At 47.0% G+C, this 25,277-nt stretch overlaps 2 protein-coding genes across 2 annotated transcripts; both read right to left on the reverse strand.

Annotated features, from left to right (window-relative positions):
- Positions 1-11,368: 11,368 nt before the first annotated feature.
- Positions 11,369-15,981, reverse strand: LOC144100564 (uncharacterized). Its single transcript, XM_077633470.1, has 2 exons — positions 15,249-15,981; positions 11,369-12,263 (listed from the first exon to the last, which is right to left on the reverse strand). The coding sequence occupies exons 1-2, from the start codon at positions 15,508-15,510 to the stop codon at positions 11,449-11,451; spliced, it is 1,077 nt and encodes a 358-aa protein (XP_077489596.1). The 5' UTR covers positions 15,511-15,981; the 3' UTR covers positions 11,369-11,448.
- An 869-nt stretch (positions 15,982-16,850) lies between these two features.
- LOC144102629 (uncharacterized) lies at positions 16,851-24,761 on the reverse strand. Its single transcript, XM_077635849.1, has 4 exons — positions 23,453-24,761; positions 21,184-21,545; positions 18,419-18,867; positions 16,851-17,124 (listed from the first exon to the last, which is right to left on the reverse strand). The coding sequence occupies exons 1-4, from the start codon at positions 24,759-24,761 to the stop codon at positions 16,851-16,853; spliced, it is 2,394 nt and encodes a 797-aa protein (XP_077491975.1).
- Positions 24,762-25,277: the final 516 nt, after the last annotated feature.

Raw genomic sequence — 25,277 nt, forward strand, 5'->3', positions numbered from 1 at the left:
AGCAATCATTGTTGCCGCATCAATGAGTAGAGAACAAGTATGTTTATACTGCCGGCAAAAAAGCAACTTCAACGACCTCACGTGCTTGGTTAGTCGGAAGCACAGCGGATCTTGGGCAGTATAGCGAGGTAATTTAAGCTGTTAGGCATCGGCTTCTCGCGAAAAGGCGTCCGCTTTGACTCGTGCTTCAAGAAGTCTAAGAAGCTCCCATTCCAACACAACGTAGGATCGTTCCCACCCTTGGACGAGGCCGACCACCAAGAATGCCATGGTGAACGGCCAGGTGATGGTGTGTTCAAGAACAAGGCTGTAATGCTCAGTACGTATTCTGCGGTGGCTGCATCGACCGGAGGCCGCATGCTTTGTGGCATAAATGCTCCATCTGTTGAGCAGTTGGCCTTGTCCACTTCAGTAGCGCAAAGGTCCCAGTTAGATCTAACGGTCGACACAGTCTCCAGCTTGAAAGCTTTCTACATTCTAAACGTACAGCGCAACGGAGAGATTGGATGCTTTGTTCCCCTGGTCTGCGCTTGTAATCCACGATTGATTAAAGCTGCCAGGCGCTCTTTCGAGACTATGGCACCGTTGTCTTCGCTTTGTGGCACGCTGAATTAGGGAAGATTCTGACCGGAGAAACGACGGTGGTAATGGTCTCTAGCTTCAGGTTAAGAGGCCTCCGTGGTATTTTTCTTCAGCGGTGGCGACAGAACGGTCGCTTTCTCGATTTTAAAGGCGCATAAGTATTGGCCTGGGCCTCTCGCCGCGATACCGGGGTTCGAAGTCGAAAGCGACTCGGTTATGTCCGAATCGCTGAATACCTTGGGCAGGGAGCTGGTGACAGGCCTGGCGTTGTTGAAGCTTTGGACACGTCCTAGGGAGTGTTCACATTGTTTTAGACGACGGCCTTGGCGGTCAATACGCCGGGTGGACACCATGCCTTCATTGCTCCCTTTCGTCCGGTACTGAAGGCCAAGGAGATTAGTCATGTAGTAAGTGGTGTAGCTGCCTGCTGGAGAAGGAACGGCGCTTTCTCTCTGGCTCTCTTCTCCACATTCCTTGTCGCTAAACATTCGGTGTTCGTCCCGCATCGGGACAAGGTTGACCTCGCCTGGGGAAAACGTATCTTCGACGTCGTGAGCTGCGTGGCGACTCGCCTGCTTCCACATATGCGACTCCTCCAAACATTCGGGCGGCAAGTTTAGCAAACGCAGCATGGCGCAGAACTTGTCCGAGAGTGTCTTACACGTTTTGCTGATCGACTTGCTGCGTCGCATCTTTTATAGATTGAAATGCCCGGATTCGGCGCCAGCCTTAGCCGTTTAACAGATTATTCTTTGATCTTCGCCAGTGAGCGGTTCGTAGGTATGTAGATAGATAGGCCTCAAACAATGCCGGCACAAACCCACTGCGGAGAGTGGCCAAGACACAGGTGGTTTATTGCTGGATACAGAAAAGTTTTGACGGGAAAAGGAGTGGTAATAGCATGTAGGCTGATTTGAAGACGCAAGGACAGGGGTCCTGTTAACTTTGAGATCGAAGACGGGACAATGAATTAATGTGCATAATAGCATACAATGCCTCTAATGTTTCAATGCCGTACTGATTGAGAGCGGGAAAAAACGAGTGTTAATGCGCTCATTCTTCTTCATCATCGCAATTAGGCTGGTGGAGGTCATTTATATCGACTGAGCTTGCATTTTTCTCCGCTACGGCGACGGCGCCCTCTCACAATGAAACAATAGAAAATTGCTGAAGTCTTGAGTTATTACCAAGTGGTCCAAATGATCTCATCCCAAACAAGGCATTTTAAATTTGCTTTGTGCTCATCACTACAAAGCTTCTCATAAGGACACCATTACTTTCGTACGTTGCAACCATCCCATAAACCTAAATTAGCAGGACTACTTTCTGGCCCAGAATTGAAGTGAACGTTTACCAACCGTAGACGGCGTCATTTTAAAAGCTGGAGATTTTATTAAAAGAAATTTCTCTACTGCACTGATATAATGGCGGGAAATACACAAACAGAGGAAATATTACACCCAGAGGATATTGTCACGTAGTACTGAGGACAGCCAGGCAGTCCGGAAGACCACGAAAACGTCTTCCCAAAAAAAGTTCTTGTTGGGGCTGACTCGTGCAAGCAAAGAACTGAATGACTCGGCGGCTGCGATACCCAAAAGAGTGTCCTGCGGTCGTCAAACAGAAACCCTGCAGTTCTTGGCCACGCTCAATTTAAAGCGCGCTGCGAACTTTCTAGATGAGAAATGAAAAGCGGCTACAACAATATGAAAAAATGTGGAAGCACTTGCCCATGGCAGCGATCAATCCAGCTAAGTCTGGTCGCGTCTCGCGTCACAGACAAACTGATAAAGCCGCGTGCCGACGGCTTTTACCGTGAAAGAACAAACAGCACAAAGATTTTTTTTTTTTGCTGCATGCTGCTGCAGGCCTGGGATGTTAGCTTTTGGGGCATGCTAAAAGCACTCGTTGTTTTCCCCTAGATTTCGTCACTAAGGTTATAGAATTCAAGTCCAGATGTAGCTTTATGACCGTCTGTATCTGAAAACGTGCGAAGAAGGAGTCGTGATCACCTGCACTGGCGACAACAGTCACAATCTAGCAGAGCACGAAAAACGTTTCGCGAGTTTTGTTTTCGGAAGATAGCGCCTAAACGAATCAAAAGGAAGCGCTCCCGCGTATTTTCTTGCATGTTACCTGCAATAAGTTACTAACACACATTATCTGTTTTTTCTGTGCTGGAAGCAGTCGAAAAAGGTCTTCGGGTACAGTTGGAGCGCAGAATAGGACCAGTTGAGGACTTTCAAAGGATCACTAAAGCACGCTCTGAGGGCAAAGCAGTGTCCTCGAAAATGTATCCTCCAAACGTACATCAGATACACTCGTGTTGGCTGCCCTGACCGCCCCGAACGGTGAACGGATGGCGAGAGCCTCCATCTAAATTGTACCCTTTGTGGACATGTCCGAGAATATCTTGGGTGTGCAAATATCACGCATGCTCTTTGGAAGCCCTGCCACTCCGACAGTTATAATATTACTGCCCGGAACTGGTACACATCGTACTTGTACCATTTAAATGGCGCAAAAAATGACACCATCTTCTTTTCGCTAATCAAAGCACGTAAAATACTTTTCAAAGCATGCGATCAACTAGGGACATTCCAGATACGAAAATAGCTACAAATGCACACTTAAGCGCAGCGAATTAATGAATATTTAGATACCTATTTGCGCACAAATCAGAATATACGAGGCAGGTGCTGGAGATTTCTGTTCCGAAATTAAGAATTTTAGAGCTTGATACTGCGAGCTGTTGCACGTGCGAAGTGCTGCTCGTTGTTTTTCCTTGCTTTTACGTGATAGCGTAAGAGCCCCTTTCTGCAGGAAAGCAGGCATCCGCATCGCCGTCGGCGCTCCCGTTGTTACCTAAAAACCCGGATTGCTTGAAAAAGTTGCTGTTACAAGAGGCACGTATAGATGGCGCCAGACACACCAGTGAGCCATCAGATCTTCAGTGGTCGAACCAACCGCGAGCAGCACGCCAAGCACATGGACCGTTTGCCGACGTCTTCCTCCTCACCCTCATATAGGCGCAGAGCAGTATCTCCTGACCCGTGGGTTCCGAGTCAGACACGTTAAATCTACGCCTCGCAACCACATTCATACTGGATTGTTAAAGCGGGGCTTGGTAGGTATGTCGTGTAGTATTTCGCATAATTATTGTAACTGTGAAAGAGGGAACCGCGTTTTTATCTGTATGCTTTGGATGGCAAGGTTAAATCTGTTTTTACGAAAGATGATGGTGCCCTACCGACTTTAGATGTCTCCATGGATGCCACGTATGCATGACCTCACAATTTCAGAACAAAGTATTTTCAACATCCTTTTAAAACTTAATGTAAAAAAGTCTCCGGGACCCGAGAACATCCCAAATGCATTTCTTCAAAGATATGCGGAGTAGGTTTCCAAGAGTTTTCAAGTTTTATTTAGAAAATCTTTACGTGATGGTTAACAACAAATCATTGGGTTACGGCCTTGATCTAATCTTTACATAAAACTGGAAAGAGTGACTTCAGTAACTACAATCGCTCATTATCGCTGACATCAATAACCTGCAAATTGCTCTGGCACATTATTCGTAATCAAATCCTGGAATTTCTTAATAAACACAATTTTCTAACCAAATATCAACACGGTTTTAGAAAATGCTTTCCGACGTGCACATACTAAGCTCATTTAAATAATCCATAATTTTGCCACTTCAATAAGAAAGGTACAAAAATTGGCGCAATATTCATTAATTTCTCGAAGGCAATTTACAAAGTTTCTCCCAGAAAGACACTTCATGAATTGCATAAAGTTTCCGTAGTAATCGCTTAACAGAATGTACTGCAGCGTATCTAACAAGAAAACAATTTGTTTCATTTCATACCGCTTTCTCCGAATGAGCAACGGTTGGTTCGAGAGTACCCCATGAATCTGTGCTAGGGCCACTTTTGTTTTTGTTATATATTAATAATATAGTAAAGGATATTCCAGTTAACATTAAACTTTTTGCACCAACGACTGTGTTCTGCACTCTGAAATTAGCGGCATAGAGGACCAGTTATTATTTAACAGTGTGCTTCAAAAAGTTTTTCTTGATGGCATTAGTGGCAGATGGTCATCAATGTTGAGAAAACTGTTTTCATGAGAATAATTCTTAAGAAGAAACCTTTGCTTTCATAATACAGTATTAATAATAACTTGTTTCTGAAATACTCAGCTGTAAGTACTCAGGGCTGTGGATCTCGAAGGATGTTAACTAGACTACCCATATTAAATACGCAACCGCAAACGCTAGCAGAAAACTTTTATACTCAGGCATGCGGTCAAGTTTTCTACTCCCGCTGTACGTTTCCTAGCTTATAAATCATTTGTATTACCTATATCAGACCACGCTGTCATGATATGGGGTCTTTCCACAAAACCTAATATTGCTAAGCTAGAAGAAGTGCAGAGAATGGGTCCGGTTTTTATTTTAACACATTTACCAGAACTTCTGTTGCAGGTATTTTCAAGAGGGCGAATCTTGCTCCCTTGGCGCTGAAGATTTTGTACCAATTAATTAATGGACACTATAAAACTGACGTAACAAATATCATACCTTTAATCTAACTATTACCCCCTTTTTCTCGCGTGACGACAGTTACAAGTTTCCATTCTTCCCTCACACAATAGTTGACTAGAATCAGCTGAAAGCCAATGCAGTTTCTGCACCAACGTTAACTGCGTTTTAATCAAGTTTACAATAAGTTTACTTCTTGTGTTATTTGCTAGTTTTGTTCTTTGCTGTAAACGTGTGTGTGAGAATTTGACCTTTTTATTTATTTGTTCTTGTTAAGCGCAGCTGTGCCGTGTGTGTTTATTTCCCTTTCTATTGTATAACCAGTGCTCAGTGCATTTTTTTCTGTATAAGTCGTTGTGCTAAATCACTTTTCTACCACCCTGCTAAATCACCGTGTACTGATTGCAGTTTCTACAGATAAATAAATAAATAACCTCTATCACGTCATACTCTTTAAGGCAGAGGCTAGGTGTCCCCTCGATTTTTTCGGCCTGCTTTCTGTGATTATCACCAGCATAGATCACCCTATTGCCAAGTTTACAGCGATCAACTTAATCACAACTGTCTGGAAGAAAATATGTTTACGCGTTCGTGCCAGCCCAATGCCTGCTGTAACTATCGGTGCTTCAAAACTTTTTCCTAAAGTTTGCTTGTGTCTTATAATGCAATCATATCAAGAAGAACTGGCATTCTAACCTTGGAAAGGCACTGAAAATCACTTTCTGCTATCTACGCCACCTGTGTTTCTTAATTACATCTATATTTTTACTTTAAATATCCGAAAGCCATAAGTAACCAGGGATGGGAACTACGGAGGCTATGGAGAAGGATCGGCGTCCTCTTAATTCTCGAAGTTTCGTTCCAAGGCTCTGGCCTTTCTTTACCGCAACTGATTTCTGGCTTGGGTGGTCCGAGAGCATGACAGGCTCAATAAATAGTTTGCGTTGACCGGCCATTTGTCTTCCGTCAACATCTTCACGGCGTCATCAAAGTCAAATGGCGGTATGATCTTATGATCTCCAGGATCCAAGCTGTAAGCTTCTAAAGGGATGGCATAATGCATGCCTACAAGAGTCTGTGTCCAGCACTCCGTTACCACGTTGAAGGTCAAACTGTCCAATCCCGTGCTAGGTCACTACATTAACTTGAGGCGATAATTGAAGCATAGTGCTTACTCTCTCGTTTGACCTAGTAGGAAAATCTATACCTCCCGCCAAGCGATCTACGAGCTGTGCGCGCTTAGGAGGAGAAACATTTATTGAAACCAACGAGATTATCGATCTCGTTCGAGTGGGCAAGTGGTCGACAGGGCGGCTTCCTCATTCCAGGACTCCACTAGCCGTGGCTGCTCGACCAACATGCGGGGAAATCGCTTCTTGTCCTAACAGGGTGTCGCCAACAGCTGCAGTTCCCACCGCTCAAAAGACGTGCTGGCGTTCTTAGCTGCTGGGCTTGCACTCGCGCCCCACGAGGTGCGGAATGGTGTGGGACGTATGTCGACGCACCAGGGGCAGACACCACGATATGTTAGTGGCTACATTTTGATATATCTTTGCAGGTTTGGGAATGTATTTATTTGCATAAGTCTTTGACCTACGGCGTCTTCCGTCCTGAGCTTTTTGGGAGGGGAAGGATACAACCAGCGGTTACGGCGCTAGGTACCGACTCGATTCAAGGGCGACCAGTACGTGGACGGAGCGTAGTACTCAAAAGGGGGTTTGTTTGCGGTAGTCGCAGTAAACGGAAGACATAACTTCTTGACCCTCGCAGCCTTCATCAGGGCAGAAAGCCTACCTGCGGCTGAAACCGTAGCGTGGCGCTAGTCATCAGGCAGCCCGACAGGGTGGGGTCGTCACCGACTCGCAACAGGCATGCCGCAACTTTACCGAGGGACGAAGACCGTTGCTGGCGGCTAAGATCCTGGGTCTAAAACTGGAAGAATACCATCAAACCATGTGGATGTCGGCCCAAGCGGGACTGGAGAAGAAGAAAGAAAAAACTCTCTAGCTCGAGCATTAGCCAGCCGCGCGGGGCAGAACCAATCGTCCGATCAATCCCCACCCTTTACCATTGTGCTCCTCCATCCAATTATGCGCGTTGGACTTGCCTCATAGCAAAGTAAAGCTCATCACAGGGCTTCGGCCAGAACAACGAGGCAATATTGTGTATTGTGTTTTGGTGGGTTTTATGGCACATAGGCGGCTAAGGCCATCATGCGCCAAATGCAAGGTAAACAAGGCAATAATATTCGTCCCGTCATTACACGCACGGCTTCCCACTTTGAAAGAGTTCATCGCGTTTTCAGTGCACATCGGTTTGCAGAAGTCGAGGAAGAGCAACGCGCTCCATTCCATCAAAACGGAAAGTGCAAGGCACCCTGGCCAATCGCCCACTGTAGGTATGTGCCATTCCACCAGAGGCCAACAACAACAACGGACGTGTTTTTTGGCAATGTGACTGGAATTCCTGGAAAGTCTAATGAATGTAATAGTTTTACAAAGAAGGCACTCCTTGTCTCCAGCAAAAGCATTGCTTCTGATAGTTCTGGGCGCATCCAGGCTAGTGCACGTCTTGCAGTACGGCATTTTGGCGCTAAATTCAGCGCGAAGGGACGAAGGATACAGAAAGGAGACAAAACAACCGCTGGCTTGCAGCTAAGTTTTATTAAGAACGAACTCCAATATATACATACAGAAAAACGGCATAGGTGCGAAAGGCACGTAGTACAAAGATAGCGAATAGGGCACAATCACCTACAAAGCTCAGAATCCAAATACACTGCGCCGCAGATCAAAAAGTTAATACGTTATGACGTAACTAAAAATCCTATCTCATTCAAATAACGTGACCGAGGGAGTGCTGACCCAGACATCTTTTTTCTTTTCGATAATATACGCCTCTATAATCTCTCGCGTGCGCTGATCGCGATGCCGGTACAACACGGTAGTTTCTTTGAAACCAGCTTTGCCACCTCCTTATTTTTCTTATCACCTTACCACATTTTTGATCTGTGGCGCAGTGTATTTGGGTTCTGAGCTTTGTAGGTGTTTGTGCCCTGTTCGCTATCTTTGTACTACGTGCCTATCGCACCTATGTCGTTTTTCTGTATGTATATATTTGTGTTCCTTCTTAATAAAACCTACTTGCGAGCTAGCGCTTGTTTTGTCCCCTTTCTGTGTCCTTCGTCCCTTCGCGCTGAATTTATCGCCAAAATCGACTACATCCAACTCATCATTATTCTTCTGTTCTAGTACGGACACTGGACGAGCTTCCATCGTTTGTTGACATCTTAGTTGAGCTTTGCTGGAGCTCCATTGTTTTGTTCAAACTCTGCCCCTCCTTATATTTTCATATAGAGCTGATCTTGCCCTGGACCAAGGATTTTGAAGCCTTCGCGAGCACACACAGACAAGGTTCACTATGAGAAAAGCGTCTGAGCCTCCCGCGTGAGCAACTACGTTAAAACCACTTTTAACTCCTTGCACATATAATATTCAAGTGTCATTCCACAAGCACAAATGCAATGCACCACATGTGGCACTTCGTGCAGCAGATTGCGCAGCACAAACGCACAAGAATGATTTTACTGCTGACACGGTCTGAGGGCAATAAGATTTCCATTTAGATCACTTACCACAAAGCAGACTGCACTCAGTGCCATACACACCTTCAGAAAGTAATGCCAGGAGAAGCGTGAAAGTGCTCCTACTAGCCGTGCGTGGTTCACCACTTCTACACCACTCCTTGAACATTCTAGCGGGGAGTTGGTATTATTAACTGGCCCAAGCTTTGGCACTGGATATATTATGGGCACGCTAAAATCCCCACAAGAGTACAATTCCACAGCATTATGACCGCAAACCTCCATGCTAACTGGAGCTGCCTGAGGCATGTCCACACTCAACGACAGACAGCTGCACACTGACGTGGGGGCGTCGCAGCCTCCACCGTCACTAAGATGAGATTCCAACTTGCTTGTCTCCCGCTTTCCTGGTTGCGCCTCACTCGCCTTGTTTCTCACTTTTAAAATTTTCGCGCCATGGACATGCAACCTTGTAACGTCATCGCCCTCTTGACCAAACAGCGCCTTTTATGACAAATTCCGGACGTAAAATCATGTCATAAAGTCTAATGTTCATTAAAATATTCATGTGAGCAGGGGTGTTCGGCTCAAAGCTTGCGGACGGCATGGAGAACGAAGGCATCCTCAAAGAGTACCTCGAAGGGTGCCCAAGCTGACACGTCGGCACTGTAAATGTCATACCACAGTGTCGAGACTCGCGTCAGAAGATGGCGTCGTTGAGCTTAAGCACGTCCTCCCACTTATTATGTGTGCTGAGGAAGTCGTAAGACGAGATATAGTCATTAACATCTTGGTCGTCGGTACGACTGAAAACAGGCACATCACGCTGGCGAAGCGACCTGGAACAAACAGCAGATGGGGCCAAGAACGCGGGATGCGATCTCGTGGTGCAGTGCTCTGCAGTCGAGATCTTTATCTGTAGCCGTCTGCGGCGAATCTCTAGGCTGTGTAGGCAGGGTACAATAACGTCACCTCCATTAAGCGTAAGGCGTGGTTTATGTGAGAAAAAATCCAGAAATTTTGGGAGGAGGAGGAGGAAGCAACATTGTTAAGTCGCCTGCAGAACGACTCCATGACTAAATGGCGCCGTGACGTGAGCCCTGACGCCTTCTCAGCGGGTGGTCCCTATTCAAATCCAGCACGTGTTACTTCCGCGGTCGGTCGCCCTGAGGCGCAACGTACCATCGGTTTCGCCCTGCCTTTCTCTTAGAGCCGCCGAGACCTGCTTTACGACCCAGGTTTGGATTTCGAGGTAATTGAATTCAGCAGCAACCGCGAATCGCGGCGTAATCGTTGTACTTCTCGATGTTTTGTCGGGGAACTTGGTGCAATCCCATAGGATGTGGGTCAGGGTGGCCCTCTCCCGCTGGCACACGCAGCACACAGCACTCTCGTATACCTTCGGGTAAACATGATTCATTAACACTGAGGTGGGTAAGGAACCAGTTTGTAACTGTCTGAACAGCACCGCCGCCGCTCGGCTCAGCCCCGGGTGCGGGGGTGGGAAAGTGCTTCGACCCAGGCGGTGAAACTGTGTAAGTTCGTTGAACGTCGCCATGTGGTCCTTGGCACCGCAAACCTGTTGGGTACGCTTTTGACAATTGCAAAAACGTTAATCGAAAAAAAATTCGACTTAAATCGGGTGATCTCCACATATATTGTTACAAGAAAATCTTACATTATTTCAAAAAATTGCGTCCACAAACTGTTTACCGCACGAAAATGCTTTGTCCGGAATTGCTGCGTATGGGTTGTTGTTGGAAAGCAAACCGATGGCCGACTTGTTTGGCCAGACGAAGCTCGTTATCCTTTGTGTAATTGAGGTTATCTTTTTTGTCTGCCCGGTGCTGTCGGACTAACTTCTTCGCCGCATTCTTTGTAATAATCAAAGGGATGACCGTTAAGCATTCACAGAAAATATCACGAACACAATAAATATCCAGCACGAGCAGTGAGCTTAAGGCCTATTGCATGTCAATGTTTTTATAGAGTGAACACTGAAATACGCAGTGAAGCAGGCACTACACGGCAAGTAGTAAAACGAAGGTGTCCAGTTGACCCATTTATATTTCAATTATGCTTGGACAGAATCATGAAAAATTCATTACAAACTGCTTACATTGCAAGACGCTGTTAACAACGCGCTGTATACAATGGCTGTCAGATCATCTCGGCCGTATAAACTGATTCAGCAAACTATTAACTTACGTCAAATACTAAGTCATTCACTGCTGGTCTACCTCGACGACACAATAAGATATATAATAAAAACTGAGAGTGAATTTAAGTTAAAAAAACAACAACTTTAACACGTGTTCTCCTTACTTTAGACTGCAGATAGCCAAAATACTGCAGATCTGAGCGACAGCTCAGATCTGCAGTTGGTTCATTTCCTAGACAAACCGTATCAAGGCAATCCCAATTTGGCAATTGTCCACATTAAGACATGAAACTGATTCTTTGTCGATAATGAGCTCAAGGAGAAAATCGAAGCTCCAAAGCTGAGAGCAGCACTTGCCCATAAAGGTAGTGAAACTGGAAAAGACTAAAATGAAAACAGTATGTGAGACGATTTTTCATAACTCGTGCCCTAACACCGAAGATGCTATCAAGGCTCCGAAAATTTATAATTTTCCGTATACAAAAATGGTCCCCGCGCATACCAATGAGACTTGTGTATATATACATATAAAAGAAACAAATGAAAAAGTTGCCTGCTAAGAAATTTTCGCTGCGACTAACACTTCATCACGGGCAGCCCGTCGCAGTGGAACGCCCGGGCCAGCTGTTGAGACCGCTGGGCGTGGTACCTGCATGTGTCCAAATCGGCTTCATCACCGCACAGTGTTTGGCAGAAGCGCATGAGGAACAGTTGCCTGCTCCTGCGGTCGTCCCACCACCACCCCCACCACGGATAGAGCTCTCGGTGATGGGCCTCCACAGCCAGGAAAGCCACGTCCAAAGCCCAGTTCACAAAGAAGAGAAACTTTGCTTCTATAGCAGAGACATCCCTCTCGAGAACCTTGGACGCTTCCTGTCTGGTGCACTCCGCTCTGTCGTCCACTACGTCCACCAGGTCCAGCTCCTGTGGGTTAATGACCCCTTCGATGCTGTTCTCAGCTCGCGCGCTGACGGGGATGCATCCTCCATTCTCTCGGTTGCTCGGGAGTTCGTCATCCTGAGCCGTTCTTGCTGCCGAGATTTCCCGGGATAACGAGACACCGTCTCTCAACTGTTTCTTCAGAACAGCTGCCGTGACCCACTGGGTCATGAACCATACGCCGACCGTTGGGATGTTCACTGCTGGTCCGGAAGAGGCGTACGCCATGTCCTTCGCGAGGAAGTTGGCCGGCACGAGAACCTCCATCTGGTGGTTGACTACTCCGATCACGATCTCCCCGGCAAGTAGGCGTTCGACGGCATCTTCCTCGTAGTCGGTGTCGATGGCATCCCGGCTCGCTCGGACGACATTTAGGAGGAAGTGGTGGTCGTAGTCTTTGGGTGCTAGTCCCGCTGGAGCAGTGGGAGGCCAGGCCGATACGTTGCGATCACCTGGGGAAAAAGTTGGGTTGTTTTATCTTCATGAGCCACCATCAGCCTTAGTTGGTGAAGTCACAAATAGGCTTCGCAACAGAAAGGAATAACACGCTCCAGGAATGAAAAAAAAACTCATGCAGTTCATTCAATACACTGTGAAAAACAGCGCGTGAAGACGGGACACACGAAAACTAAGACGGCGCTTGTGTTGCGTGTCTGTGTTTCTGTGTCCCTTCTTCCCGAACTGTTTTTCACAACGAATGACTACCAAATCAATAAATTGCAGCCTTAATTAAAGTACATTTATTATTCATATAAAGACAGCGTGGTACAGGGGACTACACTAGCTATAAAGACTGAGTTAACAGGGCCTGAGATCTTCCTCTTCTCACGGCAGGTGGAAAATGAGTGATGAGACCTGCAGGCTCTCCTCATTTCAAACTACTTTGGCACGCTTTTTAGATAAATTGCAGATACATTAGCTAAGTTTCACACGAAAGAACCGCGCACCGGAGAACCTAAAGCTAGCAACAGGCTTTGTTTTAAAGTTACTTAGGAGTGGTTATTACCATTCGAAGCTGCAATAGAAGGCGTCCAATTGGATGCTTCTATTTCACAAACACAAATCTTGCTCCAGCGGGCTCTAACAAACCTCGAGCGAACCACAGCGTCCATTTTGTCCTCAGTATATTGATATCTAACGGTGGTCAATTCTGTAGAACCCTATCGACGCGGTGAACTGACGTCACCGCCCATAACACACTCTGTCTAGCACTACCCACAACGCTAAAAAAACATTTCCCCTCTGAATGGGAGCCCGCGCGGTGCTTTTATCCAGATGATTTGTCAGCGAGCGGGCATTACGATAACGGCGTACCGTTCCTCTCAACTTATGTAAGCACTTCTTTGAACAATAGCGCACTGATCTGTATTGGCTGTTCGCTGCGTTATGCTGCCGTACGAGGGTTCCCGTGGTTATTTTGTGATTTCAATCGTATGCGGAACAAAGAATCCGCACTGCACTGTTGTGTTCTATCAATATCTATGTTTTCGGCGCTCTTCGCTCTACATAACCTGCGATAAGCTCACTACACTTCTCAGGAGCCGTATACAGTACAGTTTTCGTTCTCGCGGCGTGGTCACATGGTATGGCCGATAAGCAGCGCGGCACTGTTTTCCCAAACTCGGTATTTGTGACAGTGGTGGCAACTGAAGTTGAAGACAATTTCTGGGGACCAGAAGCAGGACACAATCAAAGTAGTTCCTCCGCGCGCTAAGAAACACTATATGACGAAGAACCTTGATGCAGGTTTGCGCCCTTCTACGACACTTAAGAACGAAACCGTAATATAAAGTGAGTGTGTTAATGGCCGGTGGGTGCGTTAATGACATCCACCCCATGGGTGCATGTCATTAACGGTGGGTGCATTAACCAATGGGTTGGTGCTTTAACCGGTGGGTGCGGTTACGTCGACGCCTACGGCGACGCGCAAGCCAGGCACGGCTGCCAAAGAGCTAACGCTGTGTAACGATCAGATTCCTTGTATAGACCAGCATGAGTCCGCTTCAAAGGGCTTTGCGTTAACCTTCGATCTGGCGAGCCCATTTTTCACAACACACTGTCCTCAAAAGTGTTTTCGCCGGCCTGCACGTTTGTGTTCCAAGTAAGCCGACCAAACCTGTAATCCCGCGGAAATTTCGGCCACAAACTGTTTTTAGCAGCTGCATATATCGGCATACTGCAACGAAAACAGAGTTTATTATGTCTAAATAGTCTCTTCCTTTGACCTACGGCATAATTCCTCCAAGGATTGTTTTTCATTTATCTCACTTAGACGAAAAATCTCGATTTCTCGGCTCTTTCTTCAGCAGCAGAGTGGGCAATCGGTCCATTTGTAAAAGAAGCAATTTAAATTGGCTCTTGGATTTTTCGCAAATCTACAACAATTGCCTTATCACGCAATTTTACTCCTGAACATCTCTGAAGAGGCGAAAATTGGCCGAATGGAACACAAAGTCGTTTTCTTCACGCTGAATGCACGTCGCGGCCGCGAGAGAAACAACCGCACTTCGGCGAGGCTTACATGCCCGTTTCGTGAACTATCTTCGCGCGCATCACGGCCGTGCGGTGCGCCTGTTGAAGGTTCTCTCAACAAACATCGGAGGCGTACTGAAAGATGACGCGTGGCGGTGACGGGACTTCAGCAGGCAGGAAGGCACCGAAAGTCTTCCAAAAAGAAAGCGTTTATTGACGTGACTTGCGTCCACAAAAAAAAAAACTAGAGAACGCGGCAGCGGAGACAGTAGTACTCGGGCTCGGTGGAGATCGATGAACAGAACCACTGATACACTCGGCCGTTGTCAATTGGAAGCAGACGAAGAAATTTAGAGATACCAGCTACAACAACCTCCAATAGTGTACAAGTAGTTGCGGGTGGCTGTTATCACTCCAGGCAAATGTGGCTGCATATTCTGTCACAAGCTAAATGGTAAAGCCGTAAGCGGCTTTGAGAATAAATAAACAAACATTACAAACCTCCGCTCCAGTACACTTTGGAACGTAAGTTTGTCACCTTATGCGAGAGTAGCGGCTGCAGGGTCGCAACGCAAAAAGTCAACGGGGATAAGGAAGGATCGCGGACACCTTCCGACTTGGCTACAACGAGGCTAAAGTGTAGCGTAGTATGCTTATATGGAAGAAATCTCTCTTAACACTGCGAAATTGCAACTGCTAATCTTACTTTACTTTCACACCTTGTGAGCCACCAATTCTACGACCTAAGAGATTTCAAGGATAATACGTACCTCAGAAGAATCCATCATTCTTATTGATAATGCGATTACAGGCGCAGTCAGTATGACATGCATATTTGTCTTTGTTATGTCTTCCCCATTTAAGAAAAAAACAGTAAAATCACATTACTACTCGCAACCAGCTTGAATATTTCTGTCAGGCACAATCACAGCTCCTCGCGACGGAGGACAAAAAAGAATACTTACCGATGATTTTAACTGGTACATCATCCAAGTCAGCCTCGTTGAGCCGCAGCTCCATCGCGGTGGGACTACGGGCGAAAGCTCGCCGCAGTGACTCCCTCATGACATGGAACTCGGCGAGTCCTGTCCGTCCCACCAGCGTGTAAGTCACCCAGTGCGGGAACAGGGCCTTGAAGTGGTTGCCCGTTATTTCCACGCACGTCTTGGTGATGTAATACTGGTCGTTCACGACGTCTCCGTGGGGAAGAACATAGGCGTACTTCATGACCTGAGTGACAAAAGCGCGACAATGACAGAGTCAGAGGTGTGACTACAGTGAGAGGATGTCGGATGAGTAGAGTTCAGAACGGCCCGCTTCTGCACTCCGGCAGATTGTCTTCAGGACTTTGGGAAACCACATCGGCAGTTGTTCTTTTTTTCTCTCGAGGTTTTAACCACTATGTCGTCGTTGCGATTTGTACCTGTTCTGGAGGAACGGTTTCAAGGGCACTCTGCTGCAGAATCCAAGGTCGCGGGATCGCATTTCAGTAGTCGTGGCCGCAACTGAGTAGAGGCGAAATGCAAAAATAAACATGCGCCGTGCAATGTTAGGGCATATGAAAACAAGCTGGCCGAAGTGAGCCGATCCAGAGCACTGCACTTCGGCGCCCCTCGTAGCACACGTGCTTATTTGTGACGTAGCGCTCGGCATATCAAGCTGTTAAGAAGGTAACTCTTGCTACTGGTAACATCATCTACTGCTTGTATTTGTTTTGTTGCCGGAAAAAAGTATGATACGTCCCTGGGAACTGTCTATAAGCGAAGATAAGCAATAAAGAACGGCACTTATTAATCGGTTTCAGGCCACCACTAACCGAAATATTTTTAAATGATTTTAGTTGCAATTGTTGATTTTTTCAATGGGCTCCTCGTTAAACAAGCAGACATCGGTGCACGATTAGTCCATATGCACAGATATGCTTTCAGGCTCCATACTAACGCAGGATATTTCTTCCTCGTGAATTTTTATTTTTCTGCCCCTTATTGATCATTCTAAAGTGCCCTTGTTCTGCTAATTTAGCGTAGATATTTCCCAACGCAGACGAGAATAGGGAAGTGCAGGGGTCAATGCCGCGTTTCGTTGCAGCATGAAAATAAGGGTATCAAAGGACGGTACTGCTGTTTTTGATTCTTTCTTTTTTACCTGAAAGGAAATATAATTTAAAAGTAACTTGAGATACGAAACACAAGCAACAATAATACACGCTTGCGAAAAAAAGACCGGGGGATTATGCCTATTGTGTGCTGGGATTACAATCATTTTCCACTTTCCCTGTCCACATGTCTCGGTATTTGAAGTACTTACCAAGTTATTATAGCCCGAAACCAAGCCGGTGCGCGGTAATGATGAGTTCCATATACGTTCCACATTGAAATAAGCTCTTTGAGGATCGATCAATGGCGAATAAACCTTGAAATGATGCGTCAAAATAAGGTATGCCAAACCGCGTTTGCGAATAAGATGCAGAGCTTCCTCTAAAGCTTCACACTGTCCAGAAGGGCAACTTGAGAACGTCGCTCTTGGCTGCGATTCATTAAGGGGGAGTCAATTTACAACCGTGGGGCTCAATAGAGGCATGTATTCTTCACCTGGGCGACCAGGACCAGTGAGGTGTAGACGTATGCCGTGTGGGGTTTTGCGGCCACTGCAGTCATGGTTGCCCGCATTTCAGACAGGGACCTCGCGGAGACCACAGTGTCGGCCGTGTGGACGGGAACGCCGTTGGGAAGAGCGCGGTTGAGAGCTTCCTCAAAGCTGGCACCGAAGAAGATTCGCCTCCCGAGGACTCCGGCAGTGACGTTCACGAACCGCTCCAGATTGAGCACTCTTTCCACGGCACTGGGAGGTGCAGATCCATTAGTGCCAGCCATGCTGTTTTTCACTGGATTTAATGCTGAAACTGTGAAGATTCTAAAAAAATACTCAAAAGAAAACATTTGACAGAAGTTCGTCTGGTTGGGAAATTTATTTTAGTAGGAAGATGAGTGACGCCAACGTAGTGAATTTTCAGAAAAAAACAGGATGCTTCGAAACCGGCTTGGTCCCTTCTGCGTGGTGTGACTACAGGGGAGGCGCCGCTTGGCTTTTTAAGCCCTCGTGTGGAGGACTGCCGGGTCAGTGGCCGCAAAGTATAGATGTAAGAAGGGGGAAGTGTCTACGGAGAGCGATTAACATTCTTCCCTGTTTGTTGGATGTGCCACGACTCGTGTAGAAGCCTCTTGCGCGAGTTAGCTTCGGCTTGATGCTCACTCAATACGTTCAAAAATCAAAGAAACTAAGTCGCCCGTTCCTCGTTATGCTTCAAGCAAGAAATTTTACGTCGCAACCCGGCAAAGCATGCCCTCAAGCTGCCTGTCTAGAAGTGGGGAAAACTTACAAAATGGGGCCGAAATTTTTTCTCAGCTCACCTTAACAACCTGATCTGGCTCCTGCGGATTCCCAGTAGTTTCGACGCAGAAAAAAAATGCGGGGCCACCAATCTGAGACATCGAAGCTGATCTTTACAGTAGTGTGTCTATATGACTAGAACAGAGATCTACCATAGGGTTATTTTCAAGCTTCCAGATCGGTCGAGAAAATGTATACGTAGTAATCTGGACTACGTAGGAAAATAAAAACAAACTGGAAAACCAAGATAACATGTTCTTTCTAGTAATTAGGGGCAATAATTTCTAAAACAATTGTACAACACCTTCGGTGTCAGCCTCGTACAAGCAGAATCAACGACTGCCGCATACATGATGGCAGGTACAGCTGTAACTGATTTGAAGTTCTTTTTGCCATCGTAAATGATGCATAGTTAGAAAACTGTACCAATTTTAGAGCTACGGAAACACTATCTCGCTAATACAAAAATAGCTTGTGTGAAAAATGCCAGGGTGCATTGCTTATTTTCTTATTTGCCCGCTAGATTACCTCCCACTAACTTAGCACTGTGAACTCTGCTATGTCTTGTGCCACATGCGGAGGCTTTGTGCACAAATCAGGGCACATAGCGACCGATTGCATTTAAAAACACTGACAAAACTGAATATTGACGGCCTTTGAGCAATAATTTCGATAAAACCAAGCATGCTTTTTTCACAGCGCAGTGCGTCCCTTACACGCGGACACATAGGTGTGTTTGCCTCACCTGTGAACGTCGACGTCGACGTAGAGAAGCGGGTTCAGAGCTTCATCTCCGAGACCCATGTAAGCGAGTGCCTCACGAAGGAAGGGAACAACGTGAGCATCGCCCAGTGAGGAACGCAGGCTCTGTCCCATGTTTACGTGGACTTTCCCTGCCCTGGAAGACAGGCTGATCATGGAGCAGAGCCCTGACCGCAAACTGGACCCCACCACGAAGTCGACAAGAGCCGCCATGACCAGCGGCTCGTTGGTGGTCACCGCAATGTGCCGGAGGCCCAACGCAGATATGACATCTGCAGCCGTCGCGATCCGCTCGTTCCTCCTAAAGATGAACGGGCGACAGCTGTTGTAGAAGACGGCCATGATCCTTTCTTCGTGGCTGTACAGGTCCAGATTGTGCAGGACGCGCTGGAACGTCTCATGGATGCTGGCTGTCAAGTTGGCCGTGCTCTCCTAGATATATAGAGACCACATTGTACCTTTTCAATATAAAATGTACTACCTAGGTTGCATATAGTTTGCTCATATTATTTAAGATTTCTCAAATTGCAGCAGAGCTCATGATGATGCTCTGCGCGGGATGTCCAAGGCGGCTTTGACTGTTACGCATTTCGCTTGACATGTTTTCTAGCCGAAGCAGGAAAACGTTACAGATTAGCCTACCAAAACAAGCGACATATTTATGAAAAATGCAACGCCCGAAAGAAGGCGCACGCCCCACTTTCAATACCTTTCCATGGGCTAAGTATGTTAAGGAGACTTAGCTGTCCACGACGTCAGTGCTTCTGCAAAACATATTTCCCAAATTTTCCTTTTCTCACTTATTCACAAATATTTTTCATCGCGGCAAGTGAAGTTCTTTTTGTTCAACACCTGTAAATTGGCCTTGAAAGCATCCGCTTTCACCGCCGTTTCTATGTAAGCAGAAGGTCTTCTTTAAACTTCCATGCCCGTGCTCTGCTCGTCGTTACCACCAGTACCTTCAATGACAAGTCAAATTCCCCTAGGCCGAAGCTCTTTTCCTATCAATACCAATGGCCGGATAGGCGTTTTCATCAGCCTGCATGGTTCCATTATATTGCCGTGAATTTTTGCAGGGTTTTGTTTGTTAATTCTTCAAAGCTGCCGCCACGCCGCTTTATTGCTTTGTTTGCGAATCCAGACGCGACCAGATTTATCTCGATTGATCGCATCCAGGCAGAGCTGATTGTACGTTGTTCCAGAATGTTCTAGTAACTTTGCACGCTTTATCTCGAAAGTTCGCTATCAGCTTTAAATTGAGCGCGGCCGGCAGCGGCGGGCATTCTGTTCGACGACCGCCGAGCACGCTTGTTGCTACGCCTCCGCCAACTGATTCAGTCCATTGTGGGCGTAAGTGAGCCTAAATAAATAATTTTGTTTAGACACCCTTTTCGCAGCCTTTCTGCTCTCTGGACTCCAGTCACCACTTGGTGACAATATTCCGTACCATTTAGTCTATGGAAATCACTACCGCGCCTTTCAGAACCCGTATTCTCATAACTTACATTTACTGAGGGAAAGCTATTCGAAACAGATTTCTTATTTTTATTTTGGATTCATAGCAATCAGGAAGCAATCAGACAAAATATTTTGAGAATACGCATGACCAAAAAAGTGAGCGCCTAAAAATCTAAGAAATAGTTTACTTTTTTAACAGGAAACAACTTGGGGCTTTAGTGGTTAAGCTCCGGAGGCAAGTTGAACTGGTCACGCTCGGATTTGCACTAAAATTGCAAGAATACTAGGCGGGTCAGTCCATGGTTCCGTACATAGTGTGCAACGAAATACAACGCAAAACGACAACCGTGCTCTCAAGCAGTTAAGAGTGTTTGTTGTTAACCATTGCGATGGAGAAACATACGTCGCGCACCGGTTGCAGAGCCTGTCGCCCTTTCCTACTAGCCACCATGCCCCTTGTGCGCCGTTCAGCGGGAGTAGTGTGTGGCTTCGAGTACACACGAATAACTTCTTCGCTGTAAAATGAGTGTTATTGTGATACATCTGAAAAGACTCCCTCGGTCAACGCAGGCTGATTGCAGTCTGCACGTTTATGTTGATCACGACATGTTGGTCACACATGGGTATACGACCCCTACCATCATTTGGCATCGCTTAGGCCGGAGCTTGATAAGGCTCTACAGTAACCAGCATTCACTGACGAGATACGCTGTCTCTTGAATTACAATGCTTTAAGATACGGAGGAATGGTCTCGACGGAGCTTTGTGCACTCATCAAGCACCCCCCCCCCCCTCAACAAGCAAGAAATTCTACTTAGGAGAAAAATTACAAAGAAGGCTTTTCTTCGACAAATTGCACCCTCGCTTCAAGCCTTTACAAAGAATTCCTTCCACAGTGACCCATAAATCAGCCCCTGAGTGCCTGTGTCTTACCCTCCACAGCCCCTTTGCTTTTCGTTCAACCTAAGTGTGGGCGTATGCACAAAGCAAACGTTATGGGTTGCATACCACGAGGAATTTGTTCGTTAAATTCAAACCTGGCACTTCGTAAAGGAACATAACCTGATGCGTTTAAAATGCAGCTCCCTAAAACACTGCTTGCCAGGGCGCTTTGACCAAACAAAGCATTACCTTCAAAAGAGGAATGATTGTCGCTCATTACAGTTTTCGACCTTAAATATAAAGGCTTGCGCGTTTTCAAGACCACAGTGCCCTATTTCCTGGGCGTGCATCGTACTACACACGTTGGCTGCGCTTCTAAACTACAAGGACAGTTGTCCACATGAATACCTGTTTGTAAGAGCGTCGTCGTGAGTTCCACCTGCTCCAGTGTCCGCACACGAACTGGTCTAAGCTCGAGCACGGGTTAACGGACCAGTCCATGGCAAGTGAAAGTTGCTCCACGGCCGCAACACAGCCTCCTGCCTCTTCCGGTTTGGCGCCACCCGTGCAGAACTGCTTCAGGTCTTCGGCTAGGCGCATCAATCTTAGCTGCCGAAAGGCGACAGACTGCGCCAGCACGGCGGCGCCGATGAGCACGCCTGCTAATATCATGGCGGATGCAATGAGCATCGCTTTCAGGGACTTTCTGAAGCGGGTGGCGAATGATTTTTCCTTTAGACGTAGGAGCCTCGGCGGTTTTGAAGTTTGAACTGCGAGAAGAAAACACTCGATGTCCACAGGCCGTTGAGAAACTGATTAATTGAGTCTCATTTAAATAATCAGTAATCTAGTACCTTTGATGCGTCATTGCATATTTCAAAAAGAAAATATTTTTTCTGCGAAAACAGTTTGGCGTTATCAGCAAGAGCAACATATTCAAAGATTAATTGCGCATAAACATGCTCCTGGCGATCGATGCCTCAAGCTCTTGGATATCCTTAGACTGAAGAATCAATGTAGGTTTGCGTAGCAAATTGTTGAGCATGATATTACTCCGACCCCTAAAGTATATTGTAGGCAAAACAAAGATACCCATAACAAATGCAGCTAATCTTACATAACGTTGGGATTCTTTGCGACCGCTTCATCTCATCAAACGCAATTTAACACTTACAGCAATGAAGGACAGCGTAGATCACAGAACAATGACGAAGGAGATCAAGAACAGCTGACTGCACACAGAAGTGTTTTAAAGCGAAAGCTTTCCTACCCTGTTCGAGCCAAGGTCACCGGCGCGATACATTTGGCATTCAAGTGGCGGAGTGGATATGTGTCAGCCACGTGACGTACCACGTGATTCGCCGCAGCTACCGCCCCGCACCGCCTCGCCAACTGTGTCCATATGACTAACCACATGACTCGCCGTTCGCTTGAAAGGGAGACGGAGCCGCTCAGCATGCATACATACTGCCGCCTCGCAGTTTCTCGCTTCTCAAGTAAAATTCAACATTTGAAGTAAAATCACAGTTTATGCAGACCAATGCTGTATCTACCGCAACATTTCTTCGGAAACAATGCAGCTACTCTACCACATGACCTCAGCTCCGTGTTATCTTGGTGAAAAAATGGAATATAGCGCTAATTGTCTCCAAATACAATCTCGTCCGATTTACGAAAAGGAAGAAATTTCTCCAAGCAGACTATTTTCTTGGAAGCGAAGACATACCTTCTGTAAAACTTATAATTGTTTGGGGGTCTTTTTCTCTGCATACCTGTCGTAGAATACACATGTCAATTATATATCGGCTAAAGCCAGCCCCATATTAAACTTCCTCCGACGCAAATTTAGGGATGCTCCAATTTCACTAAAAAAGGCCTTATTTACGTCTAACGTACGTCTATCCTACTCTGTTTCAATGAGCAGCAGATGGTAGAATGACCAGCCACCATGAACAGTGGAGGATGACTATTATGCTCCCCAAACCAGCTACAGATGTCTTCAGGCGCGAGATTCTTTTATTGTAGTTTTACTTTGGCTTTCAAGGCGAAGACACGCTCACAACACTTTTCAAATTATTGCCTGATGCCGTAAAAAAATTTCAGTCGACTAGCAGCGCTAGTGCTTAACCCTTCTTTTTGCAGTCTTTCCAGCACAGCTGCTTCTCACCATAGTATCGTCAAAGCAGCAAGCCAAATGTTAAGCCTAACCGCGAAGCTCGGGGACGCTGGCGTTCGTGTGCTAATGCCCTGATCGCGTGCTCGGTCCCAGCTGCGGCGACCTATGGCTTTGGAGACCCAGTACAAAAATTCCCGCGTGCTATGCACGTCAGCGCAAATTAAACTCCAGGCAGATCAGACTAAATTCCTAGTCCTTGAACAAGCTGTTTCGCATAGCATAGAACCTGCATCGCTTCGGGATGTTAAGCCGAACAATTCACAATGTTAAAAACTGTAAGTGTTCAACCTCTAATGAGGTTGGTGGCCTATTCAGTAAGAAAAACAGCCCAGATGACCGTATTATGCCACCTGTTCTGAAGTCGAAAGAAGTAATGTAATTTCGTACTATAAAAGAAAAATAGTTGCTGCTGCCTGCGCAATTCTGCAGTGCTTACCCTCGTATGGATCTGCAGCCAAAGAAAAATAGTTGCTGCTGCCTGCGCAATTCTGCAGTGCTTACCCTCGTATGGATCTGCAGCCAATTGAACCTGCTGAACCTGGAGCAGGCTGGTGTCGTCCCCCTCGCCGTGAACGTACACGTCCCTGCGATCCTTGTGCGAGTTGGGATCAACAAGGGCGGCAGAAATCCCAACGGATGGAGACTCTGGCTGCGGTTCCTCGCAGGCCCAGTTCATGTCGGAAGCTGAACTCAGGCGACCGATGTTTTTGAGCACCGGCTGCTCCCGAGAGGGTGAATTCGAAGCTCGCTTCAGCAGGGCAAACAAGGTGGTGGCCTTCGGCATCTTGCGACCTCTCGCGTGCTTGGTCAATACTGAGGTCCACGAACGCCTCGGTGAATGCCCGGCAGAGGTTGGTGGCGGAGACGGTGTCTGACTCTGAGAACAACTGGCCTTCTCTACTTCAACTGGAGGCTGCTGCGGGCTGCATGGCGTTAACGCACTCTTCGAAGAAGTGGCATCGCTGTCTTCTGGATGGCCTTCGCCTGAAGCAACGGTAGGCGAAGTCTCATCCTCAGTAGGCCCTCCCTTTCTCAATCTCCACCCTAACGGCGTCAGTCGGCGCTTGGGCGGACTGCTGGACTCCTCACACTGGCGACCACATGAATCCGCCCTTGAACTTTCCGGGCCGATCATCCTAATGTTTTGGCCAAGGAGTGCAGTACAGGTGGGAAGCTCACAATTTTTTAAACGACTCAAATGGGGGTCTTTTCCTTTCGGTGAGGAGGCTCTCACGCTCCTCCTTTTGTCCGATCGCGAAGAAACGGTAACTTCGTCATGTATGTCCTTGTAGTCTGCTGCGTCCATTGTCTCGATTTGGGCGAGTGGCACTGAAAGTGGTGACGCCGCTCCTTCATCGATTAAGTCCAGTGCCTTTGAAAGGGTGGGGGCAATAGAGTCGTCATCAAGTTCCAGGGGGCTTACCTGCTGTCTTCCTTGGCATCTGAGACTGTCGTTTTGCATTGCGAGTTCCGTGTCTCCATCTGGAACATTTAGGCCGTAGTGGCATTCCGAGGCGTCGGTCACACTGCGACCCCTGCCATAGGCTCTATCTGGAGAAGCAACGGGTCCTTGGCGCTCGACGTCATCTTGCAGATCCTCGCGGAAGGTACGACCTTCGGCTTGGACTAAGGCTGCGCTGTATTTGGCAGCGGAGCTGATATCTTCTAATCTGTAAGAGGCTCCGGGGCTCGCCAGTTCCAACTCGGGAGTCTCGAACCTTTCGTTTGAAGATGATGACAATGGCAGGGGTGCCGATGACTGGCTGGAGTTGGTCTTCCGCTCTTTGCTCTGCGAACTTGACCGTCGCATCGTAAACTGACCTGCCTTATTTCGCAACCTGGAGGAACAGTGACGGCTACAAACGTCTCTTTCTGGGTGGTCAGAGCTGGCGCGAGAGAAAGGCGGTTTTCCAGAACGCGCGTGAATACAAGTCTTCTTTTTCGTCCATTGCCCTAGTGGCGCGTGCAACAACAAACAAACAAGCTTGCAGTGTTGATCTTTTTTAATGTGAAATATTTACATCACAAGCAACCCTGAAAAGCCGATGTCAGTCTCAAGCCTCAATAATACCTGAAGAAATAAACTCAATATTGCCGCTACTGGGTTTCGGGCCGGAGATGGCGTGAATAGAACAGCTTCGCTGTCCACTGCACGAGAGCACTAGGCTGCGCCGCAGCCCGTGACGCCTGGCGTTAACGTGCAACGCACTCTCGCGCTGTGCATTTCCTGTCGTTATATATAACACCTTCCCTCTGCGCACAAAAGTCACGAAAGGAAAAGGAACTCCACCTGCCGCGGTGGCTCAGTGGTCAAGGCGCTCGGCTA

This window comes from Amblyomma americanum, chromosome 8 (assembly GCF_052857255.1).
Source record: "Amblyomma americanum isolate KBUSLIRL-KWMA chromosome 8, ASM5285725v1, whole genome shotgun sequence".
Classification (NCBI taxonomy): Eukaryota; Metazoa; Arthropoda; class Arachnida; order Ixodida; family Ixodidae; genus Amblyomma; species Amblyomma americanum.

Coding starts and splice junctions, on each gene's coding strand:
- LOC144102629 (XM_077635849.1), bottom strand. CDS start 24,761: ATGCGACGGTCAAGTTCGCAGAGCAAAGAGCGGAAGACCAACTCCAGC. Junction 18,868..21,183: donor GACGACGCTCTTACAAACAG/GTATTCATGTGG, acceptor CTATATATCTAG/GAGAGCACGGCCAACTTGAC. Junction 17,125..18,418: donor GTCGACGTCGACGTTCACAG/GTGAGGCAAACA, acceptor TGCACCTCCCAG/TGCCGTGGAAAGAGTGCTCA.
- LOC144100564 (XM_077633470.1), bottom strand. CDS start 15,510: ATGAAGTACGCCTATGTTCTTCCCCACGGAGACGTCGTGAACGACCAG. Junction 12,264..15,248: donor TGTACCAGTTAAAATCATCG/GTAAGTATTCTT, acceptor CTTTTTCCCCAG/GTGATCGCAACGTATCGGCC.